The sequence below is a fragment of the Sminthopsis crassicaudata genome, chromosome 3 (assembly GCF_048593235.1).
Source record: "Sminthopsis crassicaudata isolate SCR6 chromosome 3, ASM4859323v1, whole genome shotgun sequence".
NCBI lineage: Eukaryota > Metazoa > Chordata > Mammalia > Dasyuromorphia > Dasyuridae > Sminthopsis > Sminthopsis crassicaudata.
In genome coordinates, this window is record NC_133619.1 from 575,744,835 (window position 1) to 575,772,288 (window position 27,454).

The 27,454-nt window shown below is 35.1% G+C and overlaps 1 protein-coding gene across 3 annotated transcripts; it reads left to right on the plus strand.

The window, feature by feature from the left end:
- Window positions 1–85: 85 nt before the first annotated feature.
- Window positions 86–26,409, plus strand: PROSER1 (proline and serine rich 1). Of its 3 annotated transcripts, none has more exons than XM_074304851.1 (14): window positions 86–161; window positions 831–951; window positions 9,277–9,342; window positions 11,047–11,115; window positions 14,527–14,621; window positions 15,901–15,994; window positions 16,476–16,586; window positions 17,730–17,813; window positions 18,617–18,695; window positions 19,064–19,159; window positions 21,512–21,553; window positions 22,234–24,010; window positions 24,401–24,551; window positions 24,976–26,409. In XM_074304851.1, exons 2-14 carry the CDS (start codon window positions 907–909, stop codon window positions 25,096–25,098), a joined length of 2,832 nt encoding a protein of 943 aa, XP_074160952.1. In that variant the 5' UTR covers window positions 86–161; window positions 831–906; the 3' UTR covers window positions 25,099–26,409. The 3 variants fall into 3 exon arrangements, with proteins under 3 accessions (XP_074160952.1, XP_074160953.1, XP_074160954.1); XM_074304852.1 differs by lacking the exon at window positions 86–161 and adding an exon at window positions 187–203; XM_074304853.1 differs by lacking the exons at window positions 86–161; window positions 831–951; window positions 9,277–9,342; window positions 11,047–11,115; window positions 15,901–15,994.
- Window positions 26,410–27,454: the final 1,045 nt, after the last annotated feature.

Below are 27,454 nucleotides of genomic sequence, written 5' to 3' on the forward strand. Positions count from 1 at the left end.
TTCTTTGTGAAATCTGGCATTCTTCGAGACCGCCTATCCCTGTTTAGGGCCCCACGGGGAGGGAGGCGGGAGGGGCGGGGGAGGGGGGGGCTGTGTTTTGTTTCTCGCGTGTTGGAGGCGCGGAGAGTTGAGTTTCTCCGCCGCGACGCACGGCTTTGAAGGTCCCTCCTTCCCCAATCCCCCTCCAGTGGTGGCGCTCTCAGGTGGGGCTTCGGGAGCCGATCCCTAGGAGGGCTCGCGAGGTTTCGCTCCTCGTTCCTCGCGATCCCCCCAGTCCCAGAAGGTTTCCCCCTCCATCCGGCTCTTCGGGCGCTCCTCAGCCTTGCCCGCTCCCGGAAGCCGCGGGTGCTGGTAACAAAGAGAGCCCCTGTGCTGCCGCCGCCGCGGCCCGGAGCGGGGAGAACGGAGGGCGCCCGCCGTGAGGGAACGTGAGCGAGCGAGCGCAGTGGGTGCGCGGCCGGCCATGGGGGCGGGCTGGCGGTGACAGGCGCGCGGACCGGCGGCGGCGGAGGCGGGGACAGGTGCAGGGCGCCTCGCCTCCCTCCTCCCCGGCTGCTGCCCTGGCGCAGGTGCTGCCGCTCCCGCGCTGCCCTCCCCCCGCCTGGCTTTTTCTCCCGGGCCCCAAACCCCCCCCTCTTCCATAGGAGTCCCGTTCTCCGGTTGTAACTCACCGGAGAATAAATAAGTCGTGTCTCTGCACGTAACTGCAGCCGGAGAAAACTTTGCAGGGAATTGTTTTGTCGTCCTTCTCAAGTTTGTGCTTTTTAGCCAGCTTTTTTTTTTTTAATTTCTTTTACCTTCTGGGTCATTTACTCACAACTCCACTGTAGCTACTTAACAAAACGGAGTAGCGCGAGTACGAATGCTTTGTTGGAAAACTAACTACGTCTAAAGACCGCCGTCAAGATGGATAAAAAGTCCTTTGAAACGGTGCTGGATGAAATTAGAAAGGTAAAATGTTCTTTCTTGGTGACTTGGAGTAATACATAGAAGGCCACACCATTCTGATTGATTGTCTTTTGAAGCAATGATCTAAGTGGAGAGAGGATGCTCTAGTACTGGACCAAGGAAGTGGAGGCAGGGGTTCTAGGGTTCTTTTGATTTGTTTCGGTTCTTTAAAAAAAAAAAAATGTGTGTAAAGATGTGTACGTGTGCATATATGGTTGTACGTCTGTACACATAGGTGCATGTATCGACATCCATATGTATATACTCTATGTTACTGATATTTTCGGATTTTACATTACAAGAATTTATCCCAATAGCCTTCCCCCTTTCGGAGAACCGTCCTATTCTACAAACATTTTTAAAGGAAAAAAGAAAAATAAATCGGCAAACTATAGTCTAACTTGTTTCATTTCCAATGAGGCTCCCAGACTTTGGGGAAACAATATCTCCAAAACTAATAGTTGCCTAATACCTGGGAAGGTTTTTAAAATGTGATTATCGAACAGTGTATTAAGTTCTCATGCAACAAAACTATTTAACACTTTGCATCCGGGCTGTTTTCTTCCCACTTCCAACTTTAAGCTAAGTTCTTTATTGAACCAGATTTAAACAAATTGTTTCTTGTTTTGATGAGGAAAATTAGTCTTAGGTTAACTTATTGGAAGAATGCTTATTTCAACAGTGCATTAACTTTTGCTTACTTAAACATTGGAATATTGGTTGTAAATTTCAGGAAGTTACTTATATCTTAAGTCATGTTTATCGTCAGTTTGTCACAAAACAAGGAATGAAGATTTTTTTTTTGCACAGCAAAACATTAAAGATATAATTTAGCAACATAATATAGTAGGTTTTTTTTTTTTTTTTGAAAAATAGATAAATTACTTGGAATTGTTACAAAAAAGAACTTTGATTTTTTTTTTTTTTTCCCTAGGTAGTACAAAGGTAAATCTGGCATTAGATTTTTTTCCCTAGAATTAACTTTAGTGAGATGTTAGTATTATTCCTATTTTACAGATGAGGGAACTAAGGCTTCGAAGTGGTCCTCAAACTTTTTTTAAAGAGGGAGCCAGTTCACTGTCCCTCAGACTGTTGGAGGGCCGGACTATAGTGAAAACAAAAACTCACACTGTCTCCGCCTCTCAGCCCATTTGCCCTAACCCGGAGGGCCACATAACCGTCTTCTGCGGGCACATATGGCCCCGGGGTTGGTAGTTTGAGAACCCCTGGTAGAGGATTCAAGTGACCTGTGTGAGATCACCCAATGAAGTGCTAGAGGGAAAATTTGAATTCAGGATTTCCAGACTCTAAAGGTCCTTCTATTCTCTAGCTAGCTGCCTCCTTAGAGTAATTTCCAAGACATTTGTATCTGAAGGATTAAAGTTTACTTGACTCGAATTTGACTAGTAAGATTGGTTTTGATTTTTAATTCTTTGACCCCTAAAAATGCTAACCTTAAGATGTGATTATTTTATTTGTCTTCTGTTTTCATGATTTCATGTTTTCATAATTATTTTACGAACTAAAGTTGTTTGAATTCAATTAAAATAAATTTGCTGTAAAAATATTATTAATTTCAGTTCCACCTGATGTGGAATCCATGACAATTTTGATGATGACTAGACTTAAAGATTGCATCTTTGAGTCCTTGGAAAAAGAATTTGCAATTCAAATAAGTTGGCTAAGTAAATGCTTAGCTAGAACTCTCTGTCTTCCGAAGTTCTTTGGAAGTTCTCCTTTATGAACAATTGGTATGCTAATTATCAATCAGTTTTATTCCTTGAAGCATGAATACTGAAGTTTGTTTGGACTTGAGTTTAAGTATTTGAAATTCCAATTTTTTTTGCAAGAAAATATTTATTTTTAAGTGTTCTATTCTTAACACACTTAGGCTGCCTGAAGTTTTGTGGGGATTAGAAAATTCTAGTTGGTACAGAGTCCCCCAGAGAATTTAACTTGATTGGGGAGAATTTACTTTAGAAAAATGTAAAATTTAAGTAATACAGGAATTAAAATGAGAAGGTCTATAATGGATAGATTTGCTATCCTAAGATTGTGATTTGCCTATGGTCACACAAATCTGTCGGTTTATTCATCTGTAAAATAGGAATAACTTTTCAAGATAGATGTTAGTTCTTAACAAATCTTAAAGCACTTTACACATTTGTTAAAAATAATTTGGTTAGGTAGGGTTTTATTTCTTTTCTTCTCCTATTCTTCCTTCTCTTTCCTCATTGCTCTAGAGGTCCTAACTTGCTTGCTTTTGGGAAAATCTTGGGTTTTTTAGAGATAATCTATGAGTTTTGAAAGCAAAAATATTCAACAAATCCAGTGCAAGAAATATTTATTATATACTTAACATTTCCAAGACTAGGTCCTGAGACCTAAAAGTGGTAGGCCCTGTCCTCAGGGTGCTTAATATTATTAAGCACCCCTTTTATTAGAGGGGATAGGACATGTGGAAGAAGTAGTGAAAAATTGAAGCTATCAGCTTGAATCATTCTGGCAAATGAAAGTAGCTAATAGGGTATCAGATTGTCAACTAGTTAGATTACAGCTGATCTCAGCTAAGGATTTCAAGGGAATCCATAGAAAATGGGAGTCTTTTGGGGGGATATTTGGTTTGAAAAGCACTTTGTGAGAATCATGCTAGTGAAATGAGGTGGAGTTGGAAAATTTACATTCAAATCCCATTACTCTGTGAACTTGGAAAAGCTACTTTAGCATGCTGGAGTTTGGTTTGTAAATGAAGATTTGGGCTAAATGAACTGCCAACTCTAGAACTATGGGTACCTGAGTCAATACTAAAAGGTATATAGCCAGGGAGATAAAAAAGAAGAAAAAAATTAAGACAAACTTTTCATGTTCTTTGTTGCTAGGACTAAGAAGTCAGACTAGTGCTCATTTTTAGGGCTCAACTTCATCAACAACATCATGGCTTTCATAAACTTTTTGTAATGTAGCCTTCCATTACTGAATAATAAAACAAGTCTGAGATTTTGCATTGAAGTCCTGAATTTGAATCCTGATTCAGATACCTAGGCTCTGTGAATATAGACACTTAAGCACATTTGAGCTTCAGTTCTTCATCTGCAAAACTGGGGTTTTAATACTTCTTAGGGTTATTAGGATAAAAACAAGATAATGTATGCAAAATACTTTGAAAGCCTTTAAAGGGTTTTGAAAGGCTTTAAAGGATTTTCAAACGATCAATAGCTGTTGCTATTTTTGATAAGATATTGGTTCAGTGAGAAAATTCTGAGTTTGAAACAGAAGTTTTACAAAAGAACTTCAGGAATATTTGGAATATGGAAACTTCATATAAGAAGTAAATTTAGGGTAACTTCTGTGTTTAGTCGTTTTTCAGTCCCATTGGACTCTTTATGATTTGGGATTTTTTGGCAGAGATTGGTTTACCATATTCTTCTCCAGTTCATTTTACAGATATGGAAAATGAGGCAAACTGAGTTAAATTAGTTGCCTAGGGTCATCGGCTTAATAAGTGTCTGAGACCAGATTTGAACTTGGGAATAGAATCTTTCTGACTGTAGGCTCAGTGCTCTATCCACTGCACCACCCAGCTGCCCTGTTGAGGGGCTACATAAATACAAAATGATGTAGACACCCATGCTGTAGACTTAGAAGTAGGTAAAATCAAGTGAAGCCCCAAACCTAGAATATCTATTAATTCTAAATGCCCTTTCCCTGTTATTCACTATTGAAATGTTGCTTTCTAGATGAAACAAGCTAGTGATTATATATTATGTTTTTAGCTTCACCATGAAATCGAATAAGTGAGTAGCTTCTCTTTGGAAAAATTACTTAAAAGAAGAAATGAATATTCTTGGCCCCTAATAGTAAATGTAAACATTGTTCTACCTTTTTGTCTAACCCTACTCCTAATGTACCTTGAATTCTTCTGTGGGCAGAGACACATACACACACACACATACACAGAATATTCCACCTTAACATAATTAAAGTACTTAAACTATAAAATGTATTAAGGAAATATGAACTTATATGAAAAGTCCTGTTTGCAAAACTGTACCCCTTGCCAGTAGAGCATTAGATTTTTAATTGTTTCCCCAATGTAGGTTATTCTTCTTCCATACAAAATCTGAATAGAATAATTAATATGAGAATTTGAAAATTTTAGTTCTTGAAGGTAGTAGAAAGAAACTGGCCTCGAAGTTTGTAGACTTGGATTCCAGTCATGGCTTGGACAGCAACAAGTTATGTCACTTCACTCTTCTGGTACTTTTCTCACCTCTAAAATGAAGGGATGGACAAAAGAGACTTCTAAGGGCAGGTTTGGAAAGGAAACTTCCTGTGTCTTCTGAGAAGCTATTGTTCTGCATATCAAGAGAAAGACTAGGAATGAGTACTGCAATTCCTTTTGAAAAGTTACATTTCATAGTCAAAGTAGCTGTTAATCTGAGATCTGAGTATGTACTGCAAGACCATTATTTTGTAGCTAAGGAAATTAAAGTCTAAAGAAATTAAGGATTCACAGTTAATAATTGACAAAGCTAGGACTAGAAACCAGTTAGAAGAGAAAGTAATAATTCTAATATCTCAAGTTATCTCATGCTTTCTCTGTTAACACATCCATCTCCATGAAAAACTTGGGGGAAAACAATTTTCTGACCACATATGGCTGTGGACTAATTCTACCTTAGCATTGCTCAGAATTTCACAACCTTCAAGGGGTGAGGGAAGAGGTCAGGGATAGGGGAAAAACTGAGAAAACTTTTAATAATGAAAGTAATAAACACTAAGTGAATCAAGTGTTCTAGCTGAGTGCTAGCAGAATTATATGTGTTCTACTTCCATCTTATTCTTTTTTTTTTCTCATTTAAAAAAATTTTTTTTTCTCATTGCTCTTCCCTTTACTATCTCTCTTCTCTTGTCTGCTTACACTCTACTCATCCTTCACTCCTATTTTCACCAGCCATATTATCCTCTAGATTTTACCCTTTAAACTCCTATAGTAGTTATTCTGTTCGAGTCTCCTTGGTGATGAAACCTGCACAGTTTCACAAATCTTTTAATCTTATGTTAATAAACCTGAAGATAATAATTTGTCCTATATTCTTATTTCACAGGAGGTCTGGTGAAACAGACATAACATTCTCTAAATAAATGTTTGTGAAATTGAAATGAGCTGCTTTAGGAGATAGAGTTGTCAGTTTTTGTTGGAATGGAAATCTGTCTGATCATTTGTTGAAAATGTTTGACTAGATTATCTTTGATCAATTACAGCTTGTTTAGACCAAAGGCATTAAAACTAAAAAAGCTGTGATCCATTTTGTGTTTAAAATGTTTATCATTTTTGTATCTCACTCATAATATTGGAATATAAACAATATAAAATACACAAATTCTTCATGTATGTTAGAAGCAAAGTAATCATAGTTCTTATTTGGCTGATTTAATTTTTATTTCCTTTGGCCATTGTTTTTATTTAATGAATCAGCCAATATTTTTGCTATAGGTGACAGTCATATCACCGAATATTCTCACTTAGAACATCTTAACTGGTTCTTACATATTGCTGATTAAGATTTCTACAATTGTTCATAGCATAAGGCTTGTCATTTTATTTCCTTTGCCTCCTCTTTTTCTGTAGCTCTCTAAATAGGAAACCACCTTAATAAAATTATTATAATTTACCACCAAAAATTTATTCAGAAAAATTTATCCAAAAAACAAGAATGACTTTCTTAATTTTACTATCTTATATTTAAAATTTTTCTTCTTACCCTTCATCATGTTTTGCACACTGAGCAGGTAGAGACTTTTTTTAAAAATCTAGTTTTACAGGTAATGAAAATCTAATTTTATAGGTAAAGAAACTAAGGTGCTTTGATTGATTTTTATCACAGCTGATAGATAAAAGTAACAGACTAGGATTCAAATCCAGTCATTCAATTCCAAATTTTACTATACCATACTGTCTTAAAACATGAAAACCTAATCTTACATTAATTTAAAAAATAATTTTTCCCCTAATATGGTACTTTTAAAAAAGAATACTCATGTATATATGTTTTATATAACATTCCTGTCTGCAACTTGTAGATACATTACAGATATCAGTTCAGAACCTGAAAAATTCACATATTAAATATACAACATTATTTGATGTTGTTTAGGCATGGGACACTTATAAGTTATATGTTCTGAACGGCTTTTTAAAAATGCTAAGATGCTTTTTTTGGGGGGAGAGATAGATGTTCAGTGAAGATGATAAAGATTTTTTTAGAGAATGTGGCTTCCCCAAAAGACAGCACAAATTCTTGAAATTGTAATGGATGCTCTTTTTCATATTTGATTCATAAACTTAATTCACAATTAAAAAGAAAAGTGGATTAAAGCTGACCAAGTAGTATATTGTACATTTTTTAATGAGTGTGCAGTAAAAAAAAAAAAAAAAAAAAAAAAAAATCCATGGTGTTTTGAATGCTTTGCCTAAAAAGATACTGATCACAACATTGAAGAATGTAGGAAGATAATAATTTAATTATGTTATCCTCAGAACTGCTCTAGTTTCCTCTCCAACCCCTCAGTTCTTTTTTTTTTTTTTTTTTTTTTTTTTTACCTGAAGCAATTGGGGTTAAGTGACTTGCCCAGGTTTACATGGCTAGGAAGTGTTAAGTGTTTGAAAGTGTTTGAGGCTAGATTTGAACTCAGGTCCTCCTGATTTTAGGGCTAGTGCTGTATTCACTGCGTCATGTAGCTGCACCCCCAATTCTTTTTAATGCCTCCCTTGAGTGACTGAGAATATGACCCATCTCCTTGCTTAGCTAATACTTCTATTTATATTCTTGATTCTTCTACTTCCTATACCTTCCATCTATATTTTAAGGAAACGTCTAATAATGCAGTTATATGTTATTAGAAACAAATATTCATTATTTATACTGTTTACTAATGTAGGATAGACTGGTTTTTTTTTTAAGTTACAAAACAGTCTTACAAACACAACATTTTGGCATTTTAGTGATTGTTAATTCAAAATTCATTTTACCATAACCATTTAAAACATGATTTCCAGTTTCCTAGACTACAGAAACCTGTTTTTAAACTCTGACATTCATCATCTACCATTTTAAAGTGGGAATTTGCATTCCAAGTTTCAAACAAATGTTTTACAGATCTTCATTCTTAGAATTACAAACTCATATTTTTCTATTTTGATTTGTAAAGGTCATATGATTAGAATTTGAGAGAGGTGTCTCTCTGAAATTTTAATTTTAACAGGAGGTCCTGGGTTTTAGTAGGCCATCAATGGCAAACCAAAGAAATAAGTATAGAAATAGGAAAGGAGCTTTTGTGATGAAATAAGTAGGTCACAGCAAGGTGATTCAGCCAAAAATAATTGTATTTTTCCTCTCAAAGCTATCAAGTAAAGAGGATTGCTGCAGGAGATAAGTGGGTTTCATGCCACTAAAGGTTTTCAGACAAAGGTTTGTTGAACCACAGCTGTCAGGGTGGCTGTGGTTGGGGTATTCCTGTGCAGGTACCAGCCAGGCCACCAGGTGGTGGACTACAAAAGGCACTGGATCTGGGACCTAGAAAATTTGAGCACAGATTCTTCTCAAGGAGTGGAGAATCCCTAACAACGAGTGTATGTGACAAGTATTGCTAATTTAATCAAAAGAGCTGTAAACTGAAAAGGACAAGGACATGAGAAGAATGCCTGTGTGTGCCCCCATAGGTGGATACAAGAAATGAGATAAATAGCAAATTAAACAGTAAGAAGAAAAACTAGTCCAGGCATTTACTAGCTGTGTAGCTCTAACTAATAATTTAATAACTCGTTTGCCTCAGTTTCTTCAACTGTAAAATGAGAATAACAACAGCAACTACCTCCCAGGGTCATTGTGAGGATTCAGTGAAAATTATTTGTGAGGGTAGCTAGGTGGTACAGTGGATAAGAACACCAGCCCTGAAATCAGGAGGACCTGAGTTCAAATATGACTTCACACATTTAATACCTCCTAGCTGTGTGACCCTGGGCAAGTCATTTAACCCCAATTGCTTCAGCAAAAACAAAACCAAAAAAAAAAAAAAAAAAGCTTTGTTTAAAAAAAAAAAAAGGAAATTATTTGTGAAGCATTTTGCAAACTTCAAAGCACTATCTATTAGTTTTTATTACTGATTGTTATATCACCACCAATTCTAGAGTTCAATATATGATCCTGTTGTTCAGTGATAGCAAGGCACGAAATGATATTTTACAGGATAGTTTTCATTGATGCTTATTATTTGTGCTGTTTACATATTTAACAGAATACTGTGTGTGGTTTGTTTTCTTTTTAGGCCGTTTTGACAGAATACAAATTAAAAGCAATTGAATATGTGCATGGATACTTCTCTAGTGAACAGGTACTGTTCTTTGTTTATTATTGTTTTTAGTATTGCATCTGTTTTCATGGCAATATTGTGTGAAAGATACCTTAGGGTTGCCTGGTTCATTTATAGATATATTTATTCAAGATCTTTAAAATTCTTTCCATCTAGAAGCAACATATTTTATAGTATTGACCTTGAATAGTCACAATAATAAAGATGACTTTGATCAGTTCTCAGACTTATATTTTTAAGCCTCATAATATAGTTTTATCACTTTTATCAGTTTTATTTCTTGAGAGAGAGATACACAGATTGCAGATATCTGGAAATAGGGTTTATGTTGGTTAGTTAGAAAGTATTTGTTAGTTATCATTCTCAGACCTCTAGTAAAAGTACAAATCTGAAATAGCTTCTGACTCACTTAGCAAAGGAAAATTTCTGGGAAGGAGAAGAGAAGTATAGATTTAGTTAAGAAAAATATTTCAGTAGTAGTGATTGTTGGAGCTCAGCTTATCTAGCATTATTCAAAACTTCTGATATTTTCTGCTCCTTACTTTTGAAGTCAAGTTTTTTTTTTTTTTTTTTTTTTTTTTTTGGCAGAGATGTATGAGAAAATAAGGAAAAAAACTGGTTTCCATTTCAAAAAAAACTAATAATTCTGGGAAAGCCTTAGATTGTTAATTCTACAATCTTATACTAAACCTTATTGCTTTAATAGGTTTTCCAGTTTCATCTTAGGAGAAAGTCCTTTGCCTTATTTCTTAAAGTCTTTCAAAAAAGTTGATAACTTTTTATGGATGTAGTTTTAAGAAAAAGTTCTCTATTTTCCTTTTAGATATATTCTGCTTAGTTGTCATCAGATAATTGAGTATTATCTGACTTTTTTCAGTGTGCTAATATTGGCTGAATAGTTTACAAGATAGAAGATTTTTTATTAAGTAGCTAGGTTACGAAGTATTCTTAATTAGTCAGGTTCCAGAAAACAGCTTTTACTGTATTGACAATGTGTCCTTTTAAAAAGGTATGCGTATCCTTACCATCCAAGTGTCTAGAAAAATGTATATTTATGATCTCATTTATATTTGTTCTAAGGAACAAAAAATGTTTCACTAATTTGATTAGTTTAAGCTTTTTCCCTTAGTGGCTGCACAAGGAAATGTGATTAGAGGAACCAGATTGTACTATAAAGTCATATTAGATAGACAATTGTCAAATTAAGATTAGAACCCAGATTTTTTTTTTTTTTTAACACCATTTCTGCATTGTTCCAATTGAATTAGTTATCAATGTACTTGTAGGCTAAAGAGAAGAAAAAGGGGAAGGGGAGTTTATACTAGGTACAAGCATTTATTAAGCACCTATTATTATATAAGGCATTGTGCTAAGTTTTTATAGATGAGAGGTAAGTGGTATTACTATCCTTATCTATCAGTTGAGGAAACTAAGGCAGATAGAGAAGTTCAGTAACTTGCTTAATGTCTGAGATATGATCTCAGGCCCAGATTTAGCTCCAGCACACTATTTCCTGTACCACTGAAGCACTGCCTATATGATGTTAGTGATATTACACTGATCTCTCTGGATTTAAATTTATTTAAACTATTCTGATTTGATGATGAACCCAGTTTTAAAAGTGGAAATGATGTAGAAATAGTCATAAAACTCATGCAGAAAATATTTTCAAAGATAGTTTATTTTGCTTTTGACCTGTATGAGTAAAATTATTCTCTTTTTCAGGTAGTTGAATTGCTGAGATATTTTTCTTGGGCTGAACCCCAGCTGAAAGCAGTAAAAGCATTACAACATGTAAGTATGTACTTTGCTCCTTTTTCTTTTAAAACATGACTTAGTTATTCCATTGATTTTTGAATTAAGCTGGTTTGAAAACTTGTATATCAAGCAAGATAACTTTAAATTTGTTTGATTCTTATTTTTTAAAAATTGATGATTATTCAGAACAATATAAATTACATTTTATGCACTACATGAAGTCTTAGAATAATGTCACTATACTTGAAAAGGACATGAATGGTCATCTAGTCCAATACCTTCATTATATAAATGAAGAAACTGAAACTGAAACTTCAAACAGTCCAATAAATTCCCTGATACTCTATAGCTAATAGTGACATGGCCTATACTGAAATTGTGCCTCTGATTGTAAGATCAACATTGTGTTCTATCGTGTCTCACTCAAGAGTTGGAAAGGAACTTGGCCATCATCTCATTTAGCTGCCTGTGGGAGAGTATGGCACCTGAATCACAGCTTATAGGCTAGGGTTGATAGATTCTTCACAAGAAATGGAGCATCCCTAACAAAGAGTATATGTGACAAGAGTCACATCAAAAAAGTTGTAAACTGAAAAGAACAAGAACATCAGAAGAATGCCTGTATGTGCCCCCCACAGATGGATATTAGAAGTGAGATAAATAGCAAATGAAACAATAAGAAGAAACTAGTGGTATAAACCCATACTATTCAAAATTTAAAAAGAGGATAACTAATGCCAGGGAACACATTTGGCCTCTGGCAGCGTTAAGTTTGGGTGGCATAAAGCCTATGACTGAATTCTAGACTGCACTGTTCTAGATGGGGATACATCCCAAAAAGAAATGGAATGGGTAAAAGGGAGTGATAGGTGGAAGGAATGGTATAGTAATAAGGGACATATTTGTGAGAGAATTTAGAAGCAAAGGGCAGATGCAAAGTATTAGAGTACAGATCAGAGAAGAGTAATATCATAATAATGTGGTCATTGGAACATACTACAGACCAAGTCAAGTTACTGAGCCACTTGGACAAAAAGAGAATAGACGAGGACTTTAGGAAATGGATTACAAGCTTCACTCTAAGGCATAATATAATAGTTCTAGTCATCTTCTAGAATTGTCCATGATAAGTAGAACCCTAATAACTTCATAATTTTCCTTAGGGATAATTTCATGCTTCCATAAGTTATTGAACCAACAAGGGGAAATTCTATCCTGGACCTGATTTTTATTGGAGTAGAAATAATGGAAATTCTACTTATAGTTTATGGTATCAAAAGGTTCAGAGGACAGAGCTAGTATTCTTTTGCATTAAAATTCCCTACCAAGGGAAGCCAAAAGAGATTTAAGACACTCAAAGATGCTTCTGAATATGAAGAATTAAAGAACAGTTTAAATAAGAATAAAAATTGGATTTATCTGAAGAGACCTATGTGGATGTACAGGAAGCAAGGCCAAGTAAAAAATAAATTTAAGGGTATGGTGTGATCAGAATCACTCCTGAGTCAATCAAGGGAAATTAAGAATAATTTAAAGGGGTATGGGTTTTGTTAGTAAAGAGAGGCACAAAGAAGGAATAGGATCTTTGCTTGGAATGGATGGGATGATGATAAATAATTTAAAAAAATATATATAAGAGCTTTCCAATTCCTACTTGAAGCTTTATGTGTAAAGGAGAATGTCCTTTACAGTAAAAATTAGAGATCAAAAATTGCTAACTGACTTGATTCCTAAGACAAGGAAAGATAGTAAAAGCAAACTTTGCTAAGTTACTTGACCCAGGTGAACTATGTCCTCAGATTCTGAAAGAACTGACAGAAGTGATTACAAAGCCAATTCTTTATCTTTTTTTTTTTTTTTTAATTTTATAATTATAATTTTTTTGACAGTACATATTCATGGGTAATTTTTTCACAACATTATCCCTTGTACTCACTTTTCCGAATTTTTCCCCTCCCTCCTTCTCCCCTAGATGACAGGCAATTCCATACGTGTTAAATGTGTTACAATATACCCTAGATACAATATATGTGTGTAAAACGGAATTTCTTGTTGCACGATAAGAATTGAATTCAGAAGGTAAAAGTAACCTGGGTAGAAAGACAATAGTGCAAGTAGTTTACAATCAATTCCCAGTGTGCCTTTTCTGGGTGTAGCTAATTCTGTCTATCATTGATCAACTGGAACTGAATTAGATCTTCTCTATGTTAAAGATATCCACTTTAATTAGAATACATCTTCATACAGTATCGTTGTAGAAGTGTATAATGGTTCTGCTCATTTCACTCAGCATCAGTTCATGTAAATGCAGAACCAATTCTTGATGAGCTAAAAGATCATGGAAAATGGAGAGGTATCACAAGTCTGGGGAATCCCAGGTTAAGAATTCTTACTCTAAAGAATCTATTGCAGAGTGACTGAAATGACTTTCTATGGAGCTCTCCCTTTGGTTTTCCCTATCATTAAATAATCATGGGACCTATGTATATACTAAATTCTTAAAGTTATTTATGTTAATATATATAATATGTGATATACCACCATATATGGTATAATGTTAATTGTATTATTGTTATAATATATAATTATAATAATATATTTAAATATGTTAACTTCTTCTATTTCTTGATTTCTTATATGTATATAGAACCATATCTTTAGAGCTCCAGGAAATTTTAGGGATTATTGAAGTTAAACATTTTCACTTGACATTTTTAAAAACTGAATGTCATAGAAAGATTATTGGTTACAAAGCCTATATATATAAATAGAAAATATAGTCTACTCCTCCCTACTCCTATCCCCTTCCTCATTTTACATATAGAAAAAAAAAAAGTCTCTCAGTAGTAAAGGGACTGGCCTCCTATCATAAACTTAGTTAAATTGACCCATGGAAATCTAGTTATCTTGATCCGTTAATTCAGTAACTTTCTTTTTTATGCCTGAGTGGTAGGTAAGTTAATCAAGTTAGAATGGAGTCATTGAATCATCTACAAAGCCAGTACTATAATAATATGCTATTTAAGTTTCTGTGTTAATCTGATTTAGCTCTGCAGTTTCAAATATGAAAGACTTGCATCTTTAGATTTTTTTTTTAAACCTTTGCTTTCATAAATATTTTCAAGCATGTTTTTGTTGCTTTTGGTTGTTATTTTTAACAGTACTGGCATTTTGATGAAGTTGACAGTGATTTTAACCATATCAAAAAACTATAAGTAGCATGGAATGGTGAGGGATTGTCATAGAATCAAAGATCTGGAATTGGAAAGAAACTTAGAAGTCATCTAGTCTAGCCTTTTATTTTATGGATGAGGAAACTGACATATTTAGAGGTAGAAGTGACTTGTGTAGGATCATAGTAGTATCTGTGCCACTCTGAAAGGATCAAAGGCAAGGGAATAAATATTGTGACTTGTCTGGTTACCCTTTTCTTATTTCTATTACTAGAAAATGGTGGCTGTCCCTGCAGTAAAAGTGGTCAACATCCTCAACTGTTTCACCTTCAGCAAAGATAAGCTGATTGCCCTTGAACTGTTAGCTTCGTGAGTAATTCTTTGTGTCCTTTTTTGTTTCAGATGAAAAGATTTCAGTTAACCTAGTAAGGAAGTTAGTAAATGTTTCTTTCAATAAGCATACATTTTAAACAGTGCTAAATGATGTTTGGCAAGAAAGAATCATGATTTTATTTTATTTCCTTCTAGGAAAAGCCATTGTACTTATTATAGAACTCTTTCTATATTAAATCCCCAAATTGAAACTATAAAGATAGATTGTGAAATTGGCATTGTTGCTGTTTACTTTTATCAGTTAGTCTTTTCTTTTGAATTCTTAATACTGCATGTTGCAGCTTCCTAGAACACTGTGCTAAGACAATATGACTCTGCATAGAATAATAAAGAGCTTGTCATCTGGTTCACCATTTCTTTTTACTGAAGAGGAAATTAAAGACCAGAAAAGTTAAGTGGCATGCTCAAAATTGCTCAAATACGTTGCAGGACCAAGATTCTAGCATTGATCGTCTGATCTCCAATCCCATTTTCTCTCAACTATTTCATTTTGCCCTCTTAAAGATAAGGTTTTTTGTTTTTTTTTGTTTTTTTTTTGTTTTTTTTTTTTTTTGTTAAAAAGCAAAAATCTAAAATTTTGGGAGGTTTGTGATTTCTTTGAGGTCCATTGTTAAATTTTAGATCTGTCCTTTTACATTTACTGGGGAAACAACAAAGAACTATAAGAGTTCTTTTAAGCTGAGTTGTAGAAAAACACTTTGTAAAAATTGAATGCTATCGAAGAAATAGTAATTGATAGAAATGAATCACCTGTTATTACTTCTTAAAAAACAAAATTTTATTGTTATATTTTATATTGCCTAAATTTCCCCTGGACCCTTCCCCCTCCTCATCCAGAAAGCCATCCAGTATAACAAAAAATGCAAGGTTCCACATCTGTGTACCTCCTACCTCTGCAGAGGAGTGGGGAGAAAGCACTTACTTTACTTTTTTCATTCAGTTGTACAGGTTATACACACCTACATTTTGTAGTCAAAATCATCTTTAAGTAGTCATCTTTAAGTTGGACTTTTATATAAATGTATACACACACACACACACACACACACACACACACACACACACACACACACACACACACACACACACACACATATATATATATATATATTCATATACACATATTCAATCATATTTCTCCCAATGGTATATGAAAAAGAGTTGTATCCCTATGAAGAAAGATTGTCAGTTCCCATAATACAGTATATTTAGAGCTTCAGATGACATATATGAATTAATTTTATTTTCTTGGTAGGAACATTATTGATGCACAGAATTATCGCCTTATTGAAGATCTTTTTAGGATCAACATGTCTGAAAAGAAGCGGTGTAGGAGAATTCTTGAGCAGGTAGTTTTTTGGAGGTTTTTATTTAAAAGGTGCATATCTTTTTGGATTTAATTTAGAGTTCCAAGAAGAAACATAATAAGAGTCCAAGAATTTCAGGCCTGTAAGAGATGTGGGAAATCAATTAATCTCCCAGTTTCCTGATTTTACAGGTGACAATTGAGGTTCACAAAGAAGAAGGAACCTCCCCAGTATCACAATCCTGTCACTTTGTTATTTTTTAGTGATTATGAGAAGAAAAATTTTAATAACTAAGTAAATGTTTCTACAGTGGAATCCTAGATGTCATCTTGTAGCTATCTTTAATGCTCTGTTCTCTTAATAATAAGCTAATTTCCTTCCATTCTTTTGGAAACTTGGATTATTATGCCATTTACTAATGAGTTTATCTAAATGTTGGTTTTCCATATATTCAGGTATTAGCTATTTCATGAGGTGAGAATTTCAGTATCTCATTTTTATTTTCCTTTTGGCTTTATTTCAGGCTTTAAAGGGAGGTTGTAAAGCGCCTCATGCCATGATATCTTCTTGTGGAATGATTCCTGGCAACCCATATCCTAAAGGGAAACCCAGTCAGATAAATGGAACTTTCCCAGTAAGCAAACTATAATTATATGCTACTCTTGTGAATAAAGAACAAGTTTAAGTAATTAAAATTTGTAAAAAAAAAAAAAAAATGTATGTTGGGAAAAAATGAGTACTTGAAGAAAATACTGTTGTGTCATCAGAATTCCAAGTTCATTATTAATGTATTATTTAATAACCCTAGTAATTTAGAATTTGTGATAATTCAGACCTGGAATTAACTGGTTTCCCTCTGCTTACCTAACACTTTCTTCCCCCAACCCTCTGTTTTTTCATAGATCTTAGAAACTAATTATTGTTTTTCAATCATCTCAGTTATGTCTGACTTTTCATGATCCCATTTAGAATTTTCTTAGCAAAGAAAATCGAGTAATTTTCATTAGTTTCTGCAGCTCATTTTACAGATGATGAAATTGAGGCAAGCAGGATTGAGTGACTTCCCCACAGTCATAGCTAGGAAGAGTCTGAGGCCAGATAACTAATAGTATCTTTAAAATATATATTTCAGTGGCCATATCTTTAAAATATATATTTCAGTGGCCATTTTCTGATACATAAAATAATTTTAATGGGAGTAAATTAGAGAAAATTTCTTGGGAGTAAGTGAGCTCTTAGCAGAGTCATGAAGGACTGGCTACAATTCAGAACAATGTTGAGAAACTTATATTGGCTGCTACAACAGCTTTTGAATACTATGTCCTAGAGAAACTGTATATAATCTTTTTGTTGAAAGAAAATCTACAGTTAAATCAGAGATCCTCAAGTATTTAACAAAAATGAACTTTCCTTTTTGTTAAATGAAACTGTATTCAGAAACCATAGTCTTAAAATTGATAAAATAGACTTATGATTCTCATTGTATAGAAAAAAGTGAACTCCCCAGAGCTTAAAGGTAACTTGCTGATGATCACATAATATCAGTGCTGAGATTCAGATCCAGTGCCCTGATTCTAAATCTAGTGTTCTTTGTAGGTGAGATCAAAAAAGTTCTTTGTAATCATACCAGTATTATGGCTTCTAGGTGAGTGTCAGATCTTCTGACTCCCAACCCAATATTGTTTTTCTATACTATTATACTACTTTTGTTATACTATTATACTACCTTCTTTATGTGGAATTTTATAATTTTGAATAACTAATTTTCTTTTTATAGGGATTCCCTATCAAAAAAGATGGAGAAGATTGCACAAATGAGGGCAAAGGAATAGCTGCACGAATACTTGGCCCATGTAAACCAGTATGTATAGAATAGAAAATATAATTATATAATCTTGAGATACAAGAACACCATTGTAAAAAATTCATTAATTAGTTGTGAAAAATATCATGGGTACTGGATACTAATTTTATTTTTTGCATCTGAGTATTAAGTTTGTCATTTTTTACTTTTTATTTTAAAAATTAATTTTTGTTTTGTTTTATCTTTTTTCTCCAAATATGTCCCTCATTCTTCTCCCCAGGAGCTCTTTCCTTCTAATAATTAATAAAAAAGGGAGATGGAAACAGGCATTCAGTTTATTTCCACTAACCAGCACATTCATGGAGTTAAACCAAAAGCCTCCTCTGCCAAAAAAAGAGAACTCTTCTCATTTGGGAGGGGAAGGGAAAGTGGGATGGGGGAATCTGATTTGATCAGTATAATTGTACTTTTCTTTCCCTTCTGTTTACATTGTTGTAATTATTGTTTATATTGCCTTGCTGGCTCTGTCATAGAAGTTTTTCAAAGAACTATAAAAAGCATTATGGAGCTACCATATCTTCAGTAACTTAATGATTAACAAGATGACACGGGGTATTTTACATTTTAAGAGTCACTAAATTAAGTGATTTATTTGAAAATATGTGAATGAAATGACTGAAGTCTACACTATTGCTTCTGGATAGGCATCATGACATTGGGTAGATGGACAGAGAAAAGTATCTTATGATATCTGGTATGCATGCTCGGAGGCTTTCAGTTTATTTGAACAGATTTTTCACTGTAATGCATATTTGATTTTCTATTGCTGTTGTTACTGAACTTATTTTATCCTTATCCAGGCTCCTGCAACATATAATCCACATAAACCTGTTCCATATCCTATACCCCCCTGCCGACCTCATGCAACTATTGCACCAAGTAAGATTCTAACTTGATTTTTGTGTATATACTGTTTCATTTGTTAAATATTTAATTTATCAAGTTCACTCATAGTATGCACTCTTGAAAATTACCAGATATGTAACAAAGTGAGTTTTTTCTTGCATCAGCTACTATATTGTACCATACCTAATCGAAGCAGTTGTTTATTTTAGACTGTTGATATTTTTTCCATTATCAAAATTACATAAGTCCTATCAGCTCTGATAGGTAGATAGATTTAGATTTATCTTTCTGTATCAGTGAATTCTAATGGAAGTAACTCAAGTAATATTTTCATTGACATTAAATAACATTAAATTATGCGCTTTGAAACAAATCTTTTTCCTTATGTATTTATGTTTTAGGTGCTTATAATAATGCGGGTTTGGTACCACTGGCCAATGTCATAGCTCCAGGAGTCCCACCTCCACCTCCATATACTCCTAACCCAATGGGAACAGGTAATGAAGCCTTATTTTAAAAAACAAAATAACACAAAAAACCCTTAACATTAGATTATTTCTTTTATCCACAGAATTATTTTTGATAAGGCACAGTTGATTTGAGGTGCTTTAAAACAGGTTATCACAAATTCCTGAAACAGTTTATTTGCCCACAATTACTCTTTTGGGAAATCAGAAGATTGGTGAGAATATAATGGTGCTGAGATGGAAGCATAATGTGAAGAATTAAAAAAATGCCATGGAAAAGTGATTACTAAGTATCAGCATACCTTTAATAAGAATAGATGATATCAGATTAATCTCATTTCTAAATTGGGCAGGGTTATCAGTCTAGATGAGGAATGCTGAAGTAAGTGCTAAGGATTTCACCAGAGCATCTGAAGCTTCTAATACTGCCCCTTTGGATGAGGTGCAGTGATAGAGGATAGAGCAGAGGTGTTAACACTCATTGCTTAGAGCCTGACCAGCAAAACTTAAAAACATAATGGGGAAATGTGGAACATAAAATACAGAACAACACAGATAAGGTAAATTAATGATTTTCTAAGTCAATGTGCACATATTGCTTTCTATTTGCGTTTGACTAGAGGTATAGTTCTTTGGAGGTGGGAAGAGTGGAAGATAAATGTGTTTGTCAGTTTATAGTAATATCTATACTATAGTAGCATGCTGCCAGGCATCTGTCCTTGGCTCTTTGATGTTCAACATTTTTATCAGTGATTTGGATGAAGATATAGATAACATTTATCAAATATGCAGGTAATAGATGACTTGGTGATGAAAAAAAATCTATTGAGATGAAGTTTTATAGAAATGAATTTAACTAATTATTTATTTATTTTTTTTAGCTGATGGTATGGTTGGATCATATTAAAGACTTCCAAGTCCATTATAAATTTTTGTGATTTAAAAATTCCTAAGAGCTAATATAGTCTTAGTCTGAGTGTGGCAGGTGTTTTCCATAAGAATTTGGACAGCTCTTTGCCATGCCATAAACTTGAGTTAGAGAGGATTTGAGAAATCGTTTTCCATAATGCACAGTAAGAATAAGGGGACTATATTGGAGCAGTGATAAAAAAAGATTCACTTGCGATAAGCACCCAGACCTCTGAATAATTACTGAGAAATGTAGAGGCCTAAGAATGTGCAGAGGCTCAGGGACCATAGCAGAGAATCTCTTCGATCAATTTTGGCTCACTGAGACCAAAATAAAAATGATTACTGATCAGATCAAACTCATCTTGCCAAGGAAGTTTGAACAAACTGCACTGCCATCTAGTGGATGTGATGAGATTTACAGACCTCAGAAACCACATCTTGTTATTTTATAGATGAGGAAGTTAAGGTATTGAGGAATTGTTACCTAACCAGGGTAACTCACCTAATAAGATTTTTAAACGGATGTGAAAACATATGTGAATGGGAAAAGCATGTATTCATTAAGTACTTATATATAAGTTCTGGGGTACAAATTCCTGCTATCAAGAAACTCACATTTTTATGGGAGAAAGAGCACATATGGAAGGTGTCAACTGTAGGTCAGATGGAAAGGTTCCCATGATCTTTTGAATGCTGCTACAAACTTTTAATACCATTTCCACTTATAAAATCTTGATGAGTTTCTGATGTTGAAATATGACAATGCCAAGGACTTTAAATAGTAAGAATTTTCTTTTCTGGATCTTCAGTTTGAACCCAGTTCTTCCTGACTCCTCCATATAAAATAGCCTTCAGAGTCACTTCTCCCATATTTTTGTTCTCTTTCATTTCGTTTTAATAATGACAGATAATATGGACACATGTACATTGAAGGTACTTATGATAGGAATATTGGTTTTTATAAGTTAACTTCCACTGACTCAGCATCAAGAAAAAGAATTGGGTTAGGGAGAGAGGGAGTATCCCTAACCTCCTAAGAAATTAGGCACCTATATTTAGAACTACAAGGGACATTAAATTAGCCCCTGTCCCAGAAAACTTTAAGTCTTTTCCCACCTGGATTTTTAGGACCCTGTACAATTTTGGAAATGAAGAATCAAGATGTTGTGTTAAACAGTGGATTCTAAATGATAATTCTATTTCAACCATTTTAGTATTAATACTTGAAATATATTCTGTGAACTAAGAAGGGGCCTGGTCCTTTGTGGATTGAAAACTCTGGATATGGTAGAGTAAGTCTACAGCACTATGAATACTGAAGCCTAGATGTCCTTGTTCTCCCTTTTCTCTGAGAATCTAAAGTTTCCCCTGTTATGAGATAACATGCATGACTCTTGTGTCTAATCAACTGGGAAAAATAGTTCTAGTTCTGTAAGACATTAAAATCATTTTGTATTTTTTTCTCCACAGAAAATGAAGAACTTTCTAATCCATCAAAACCTCAAAATCCAAGTAAGTGTCAGATTTACTGAAAGGATAACTACTCTGTTTTTTCCTATTGTATCCTATTAATTTTTATTCACTAAAGAGAAGCAGTATGATGTAGTGGCTAGTGCCCTGACCTTGAAACAGGAAGACCTGAGATCAAGGCCTGCCAGTGGGACTATAAACAAGTAACTTAATCTCTTAATGCTCTCCAAGCAATTCTTGAGATAGAAGATTTATTGATCTTCTTAGTGGAGGTAGTTTCTATTCTCATAGATTCTTTTTCACACTGCTCAAGGATGTCCCCCTTCCCAAAAATATTAATAAACCTACAAAGTGTTTTTTTCACAAGAACTCTGAAATAATTAGTGCAGGAATGAATTATCCATGATTTTTACAGTAATTGATATGAGGTGCTCAGGGAGATGAAGTGATTTGAGCAAGATTCCATGTCTACCAGATTTCAGAGCCTAGGATTCCCACTTGAGCCCTCTAGTGTATTTCTGACTGTTCTTTGTTGGTTCTGTAATTATAGTATATTAAAGACTGTGTGTGTGTGTGTGTGTGTGTGTGTGTGTGTGTGTGTGTGTGTGTGTGTGTGTGTGTGAGATTTTTGTATTCATGTGCAAAAAAAAAAATTGACCTGTTTTACATTTTAGATTATTTCTTGAAAAAATACTAATTTTATTTCTTTTATTTCTTTACAGCATTTTCTTCCCACTCAAGTCAACTTTTTTCTCCTCATTGTTCCAATCCTTCAACACCTGTTGCTACTCCGGTCCCTACTCCCTCTCCAGTGAAGGCAGCAAATCATCCATCAGCACCAGCAACGCCAGTCATTTCTGGGATGAACTCATCTACTCCTGTCCTTCCTGTGTTCCCAGGACAGGCCTCTGCAGCAAACCATACACCTCAGTCGTCAATCCCGACATCAACTGTCATCAAAACCATTTCTCTGCCCACTGTCCCTGTTACATCTGTACTTAGCACCACTTCGGCCCCTATCCCCACAGTTTTTTCTGGCCTGACTCCTATATCAGGTCTTGCAGCTGCTCCTCCTCCTGCCCCACAGGGGTCTGTTCCACCCTGTGTCCCTCCTGTTCCCAATGAAGCATTTGCTTCTACTTCTGCTTCTGTGCCTGCTTCTGTTCCTGTTCCTTTTAACAGCCTCCCTTTTCCTGCCACTTCTACAGCTGTTTCTACTAATAACCTTAATCCTGCTCCATTATCTTCAGTTTTTGCAGGGCTTCCTTTGTCCTTAACACCTACTCCCCAAGTGGTATCCAGCCCAGCTCCCTCTGTAATTGCTGGTGGTCCTGCTACCAGTCTTCCTGGGCTGAATAATCCAATTCTGTCTGTCTTAAAAGGATTTCTTACATCAAATGATACAACTTCAATCAACTCTTCTGCTTTGTCGTCATTATCTTCTCTCACTAATCAAAACTCTGATACTCCCACTCTATCTGTTAACAAGTGCTATACACCATCAGCTACGCCTACTTCCCAAAGGTCTGCCACTCCAGGCATGGCCATATTCCCAGGTCTTTCCTCTCCTTCCGTGGCCAACCCAAGTTCTACTCCCCCTTCCTTGCCAGCACAATCTCCTTTAGCCACTCCCTCGTCATCATCCACAGCACTATCAGTTAGTGGTGGTTCCTCAGCTTCACTTTTGCATGGCCCCCACCCAGGTAATCCCGAACTGCAGATTCCAGCTACCCCTGTGGTCTCAAGCATTCCTGTCATGGTAAAAACTGAGCCTACAAGCCCTATTCCTTCAGCTTTCAAAGGTCCTTCCCATCCTGCTAATCCAACTCATAGCACTTTAGGCCTGTCAGCAGCATTAGGTCGGGCATTTACTTCAGCAGCAGCGTCAGTGCCAGTTAGTTTATCCACTTGCCTTAATCCAACTTTATCAGGCCTTTCCTCCTTGAGTGCTCCCCTAAATGGTTCTACACCTCTTTCTTTGACCCCTCATGGTTCCTCCACACCAATTGCTCCTGTGTTTACTGCTCTTCCTCCTTTCACTTCTTTGACCAATAACTTTCCTCTTTCTGGCAACCCAGCACTTAATCCTTCTGTGTCTCTCCCGGGATCATTAATAGCCACTCCCTCTACAACTGCTTCTTCCACATCGGTCCCTCATCCCAGTTCTACTGCAGCTGTGATCTCAGGCCTTGCAGCCTCAGCCCCTGTTTCAGCAGCACCTTTTCCCCTCAACTTGTCTACGGCTGTTCCATCCCTGTTCTCTGTTCCGCAAGGGCCTCTACCATCTTCAAACCCATCCTACCATGGCTTCCCTGTCTCCAACACTCCAACAGTTACTCCTGCACTCCCTTCCTTCCCGGGGTTCCAGGCATCATCTACAGTAGCAGCAGCTGCACCATTGCCAGCAGCTGCTACAGCTCCATCACCAGCTCCAGTTTTGCCAGGATTTGCATCTGCGTTTAGTTCCAATTTCAACTCTGCACTTGTTGCACAAGCTGGGTATGTTTTTACTTCTGAAATTACATGATAGTCTTCATTTTTAATTTTGTGTGTACCCTTAAGAAACTATGTGCAATTTACTGTATTAGGTGAAAGTGAAAATCAAATAATGGCATTCATTTTTGTGAGCTTGTAATGTAAATCATCAAAAATGGTTTCCAAATAACCATCTTGAAGCAAACTTGGCATGAAATTAGGGAATGAAGATGCATGTGCAATTTCACAATTGCAAACTTGGTAATTAGATCTCAGTGTTTTGGTTTGTCAGATTTTAAAAAATCGAAGTGTGGAAGGTTTAATATTTCTATGAAATATATTTGATAAATGTAGGAAATCCAGCTTGTAACCATTTAGTTTTGTGCATGAACTTTTCCTATTTGGCTATTACAGATTGTCGTCTGGACTTCAAGCAGCGGGAAATTCTGTTTTTCCTGGACTTTTGTCACTCCCAGGAATACCTGGATTTTCCCAGAACCCCTCACAATCTTCATTGCAGGAACTGCAGCACAATGCAGCTGCACAGTCGGCCCTTTTACAGCAGGTAAACCAGTCACAACTGTAAAGTACTTTAGAATGGTAACAGATTATTGTCATATATAAAGTTTTAACCACACTTGCCTAAACTGTAAATGAATTCACTCCCCAAATCTTCAAATCATATTGCCTTTCTTAAAATGGTGACTTAGTGTTGGCTATGTTGACTCAATTATTTTTCTTTTTCTATGGGTTCTATATTTTTTGTTTTTTTTAAGAACATTTGGGTCAGTAAACTAGCAATTTTTTAATGAAATTTAAAAAGAATGTGTCAAAGTTTTAAGGAGGTAAACAGAGTTGTCTCAGCTAAACACTTGCCTTCCCCTCCAGTACTAATATTGTAATTGTATTATTTGCTAAAGCAAGTGAAAACCTACTTCTATTAACAATTATAACTAGAACAGCTCTTAAATTTGCTCTTTTTGTTTTAGGTACATTCAGCTTCAGCTTTGGAGAGCTATCCTACTCAGCCTGATGGATTTCCTAGTTATCCTTCAGCACCTGGAACCCCATTTTCATTGCAGACTGGACTTTCCCAAAGTGGGTGGCAGTGAATATAAATTTTAAGTGATTTTTTTTGTTTTGTTTTCTCCCTCCTATGGAAGAAGACCAAAATTGTTTAAGGACTGTGGTTCACACCCTGGCGAAAAAAAGAAGTTGGGGAGAAGTCAGAAAATGAGAATCAGGATTACTTTAGGGAAATTGGAGTCTTTCAGAGAGTTAAATTGTAGCTTCAATTTTTCTTTATAGCAGTTTTAAGTATGGACATTTTCCCATATAAATAGGACTAACAGATCATATGGGAAACAATATAACAAAAGTGTTCTGTATTTATCAGCTCCCATTCTATGAAATTTTGGTATGTGTGATCTGTATAGAAAGAATGATAAAGAAGAGATTGAATTCTTTACAGCCGAATACAGCCTTAAATCTTCCTGTGATTTCGCTTGACATCATGTAATAGTTGTGCCTAGGGATTAAAGGTTGCATGTGGCCCTTAGGGTTTTTCCCTTAGTATGCATGAGTAGTTCCTATTAGTATCAATAGGAACTCAGAGTGTATACATGAAGGGGACTTGAGACTCCTTCCTGATACCTTTCCTTCCCCATTCTTTTCCCTGCCCCCAATAGTTTTTAAATACTAATATGAAATGTCTTGCACATACTGCTGAACTAAACTGAAGAATATATTTTGGGCAAGGAAAAACTAGAAAAATGGTGCTTACTCTGGTCATTAGAATGACTATTTCAGGTATTTTGAGTAAAATTATATTTCCAGGCATGCTTTCTTACAGAAATACATCTGGATCTGTAATAATTTGCCTTCAGGACATATTTCTTAATAATAGAGGTGACAGCATTTGTACAAATAATAACAATTGACTGGCATGTAGGGCATCTCTGTTGTTCGTTGTACTGGCAATCTTTGGTGAATATTTACAGTCATGGGATTTAGTATTTCTCTTTGAAAGACATCATGCTTAAATACTGAAAAAAAAAAGGTATGGCAGCATATAGAAAAGATTTGCTTTGTTAGTGAAATGCAGTGTGCGCTCTATTTTGTACCTGTGGTAGTGTAACACATGATTGAAAATCATTTGTTTAAGACAGCTATCTCTCTACCAGATTTTAGAGAGACTGGTCTCCAATCTTGTGATTACAAGTGTGAACTGTAGAAAATCTACTGTAGAACATTTCAGCACCTAGAGATTTTACTTTTTTAAAGATGGTCTCGGATGGAAGATGTTGCTAATGTATTTTCCTTTAAACAGGGGAACAAACTTTTTAAGCCTATTAATAAAAATATTCCTGTATGATTAGTTTTTAACACAATTTTTAAAATAAAGTTTACAGACATGGCACAAAGTTTTAGTGATTACTTTTTTCTAGTTTGATAAATAATTGAATAAATGTTTGGATATTTACATGGACTGGGTAAGTGAAACTTTTATACTATATGTTAGATGGTCTATTAAAAATCACTATATAATATTCTGAATAATGTATTCCAATCCGAATTGAATTTATACTTCTAAGTTCATACTATTGAGTATAAATTTAAGTAATTACCTAAGTATAAAAATGAAATCATTAAATTTTGAACAAAAGAAGGGTGTGCTATGTCTGAAGTTATTCACCTTTTAGACGCAAGAATATGAAACCATAGTTATATATATTATTTAACAAGACTGAGGTAAAGGTGGAAAACTTCTTTTCAATCCCATCTTTTTTCAATTACTTGTAATTTCATAATTGTTTCGTTTAAAAACACATTGCCAAGCACATAATTGTACTCGCATACATATGCATAGCATTTTAGAAAATTATTTAATGTCATCTTTAAAACAACCCTGTGAGGAAGCGTTATAATTACTTGATAAATTTTGGAAATTGAGGTACATAAAGATTTTGTTTTAGCTAAAGTCACATGACTAGGAAATCCATTTTGACACATGCTTTATATCTTGGTGTTTATTAGTTCTCCCTCTGCCTTTCATTGGCTTGAGCTATTTAGGTGTAGGATTCCTGGGCCCAGAAAGTGCTGTTGTGAGTTCTCTGAATATTTGTCCATTCAACTTGCTTCTTAATCATTTTGCTTTTACCTTCTAAGTCCCAGAGTTGTTCTATCTCCCTCCCCCAGTCCTTCTATTAGTCTCTTTTTCTAAGAAAACACAAAAGTTGGATAAGGTCTATATGTCAAAAAAGGTAAGAGAAACCATTTGGAACTTTGCTGTAGATATTCCCTGTGATCAGTTTAAAGGTCAACTTCAATCATAACACTGATCCCTCCCAGGTCACCTTTGTGACTGCTCTTCTGTCTCTTTGGAGGATCACTTTTAGTCCTGCCTCACTATGTGATGGAAGTGCTATCTTGGGCCCTCTTCTATATACTCCTGTATGGTAATTTCAT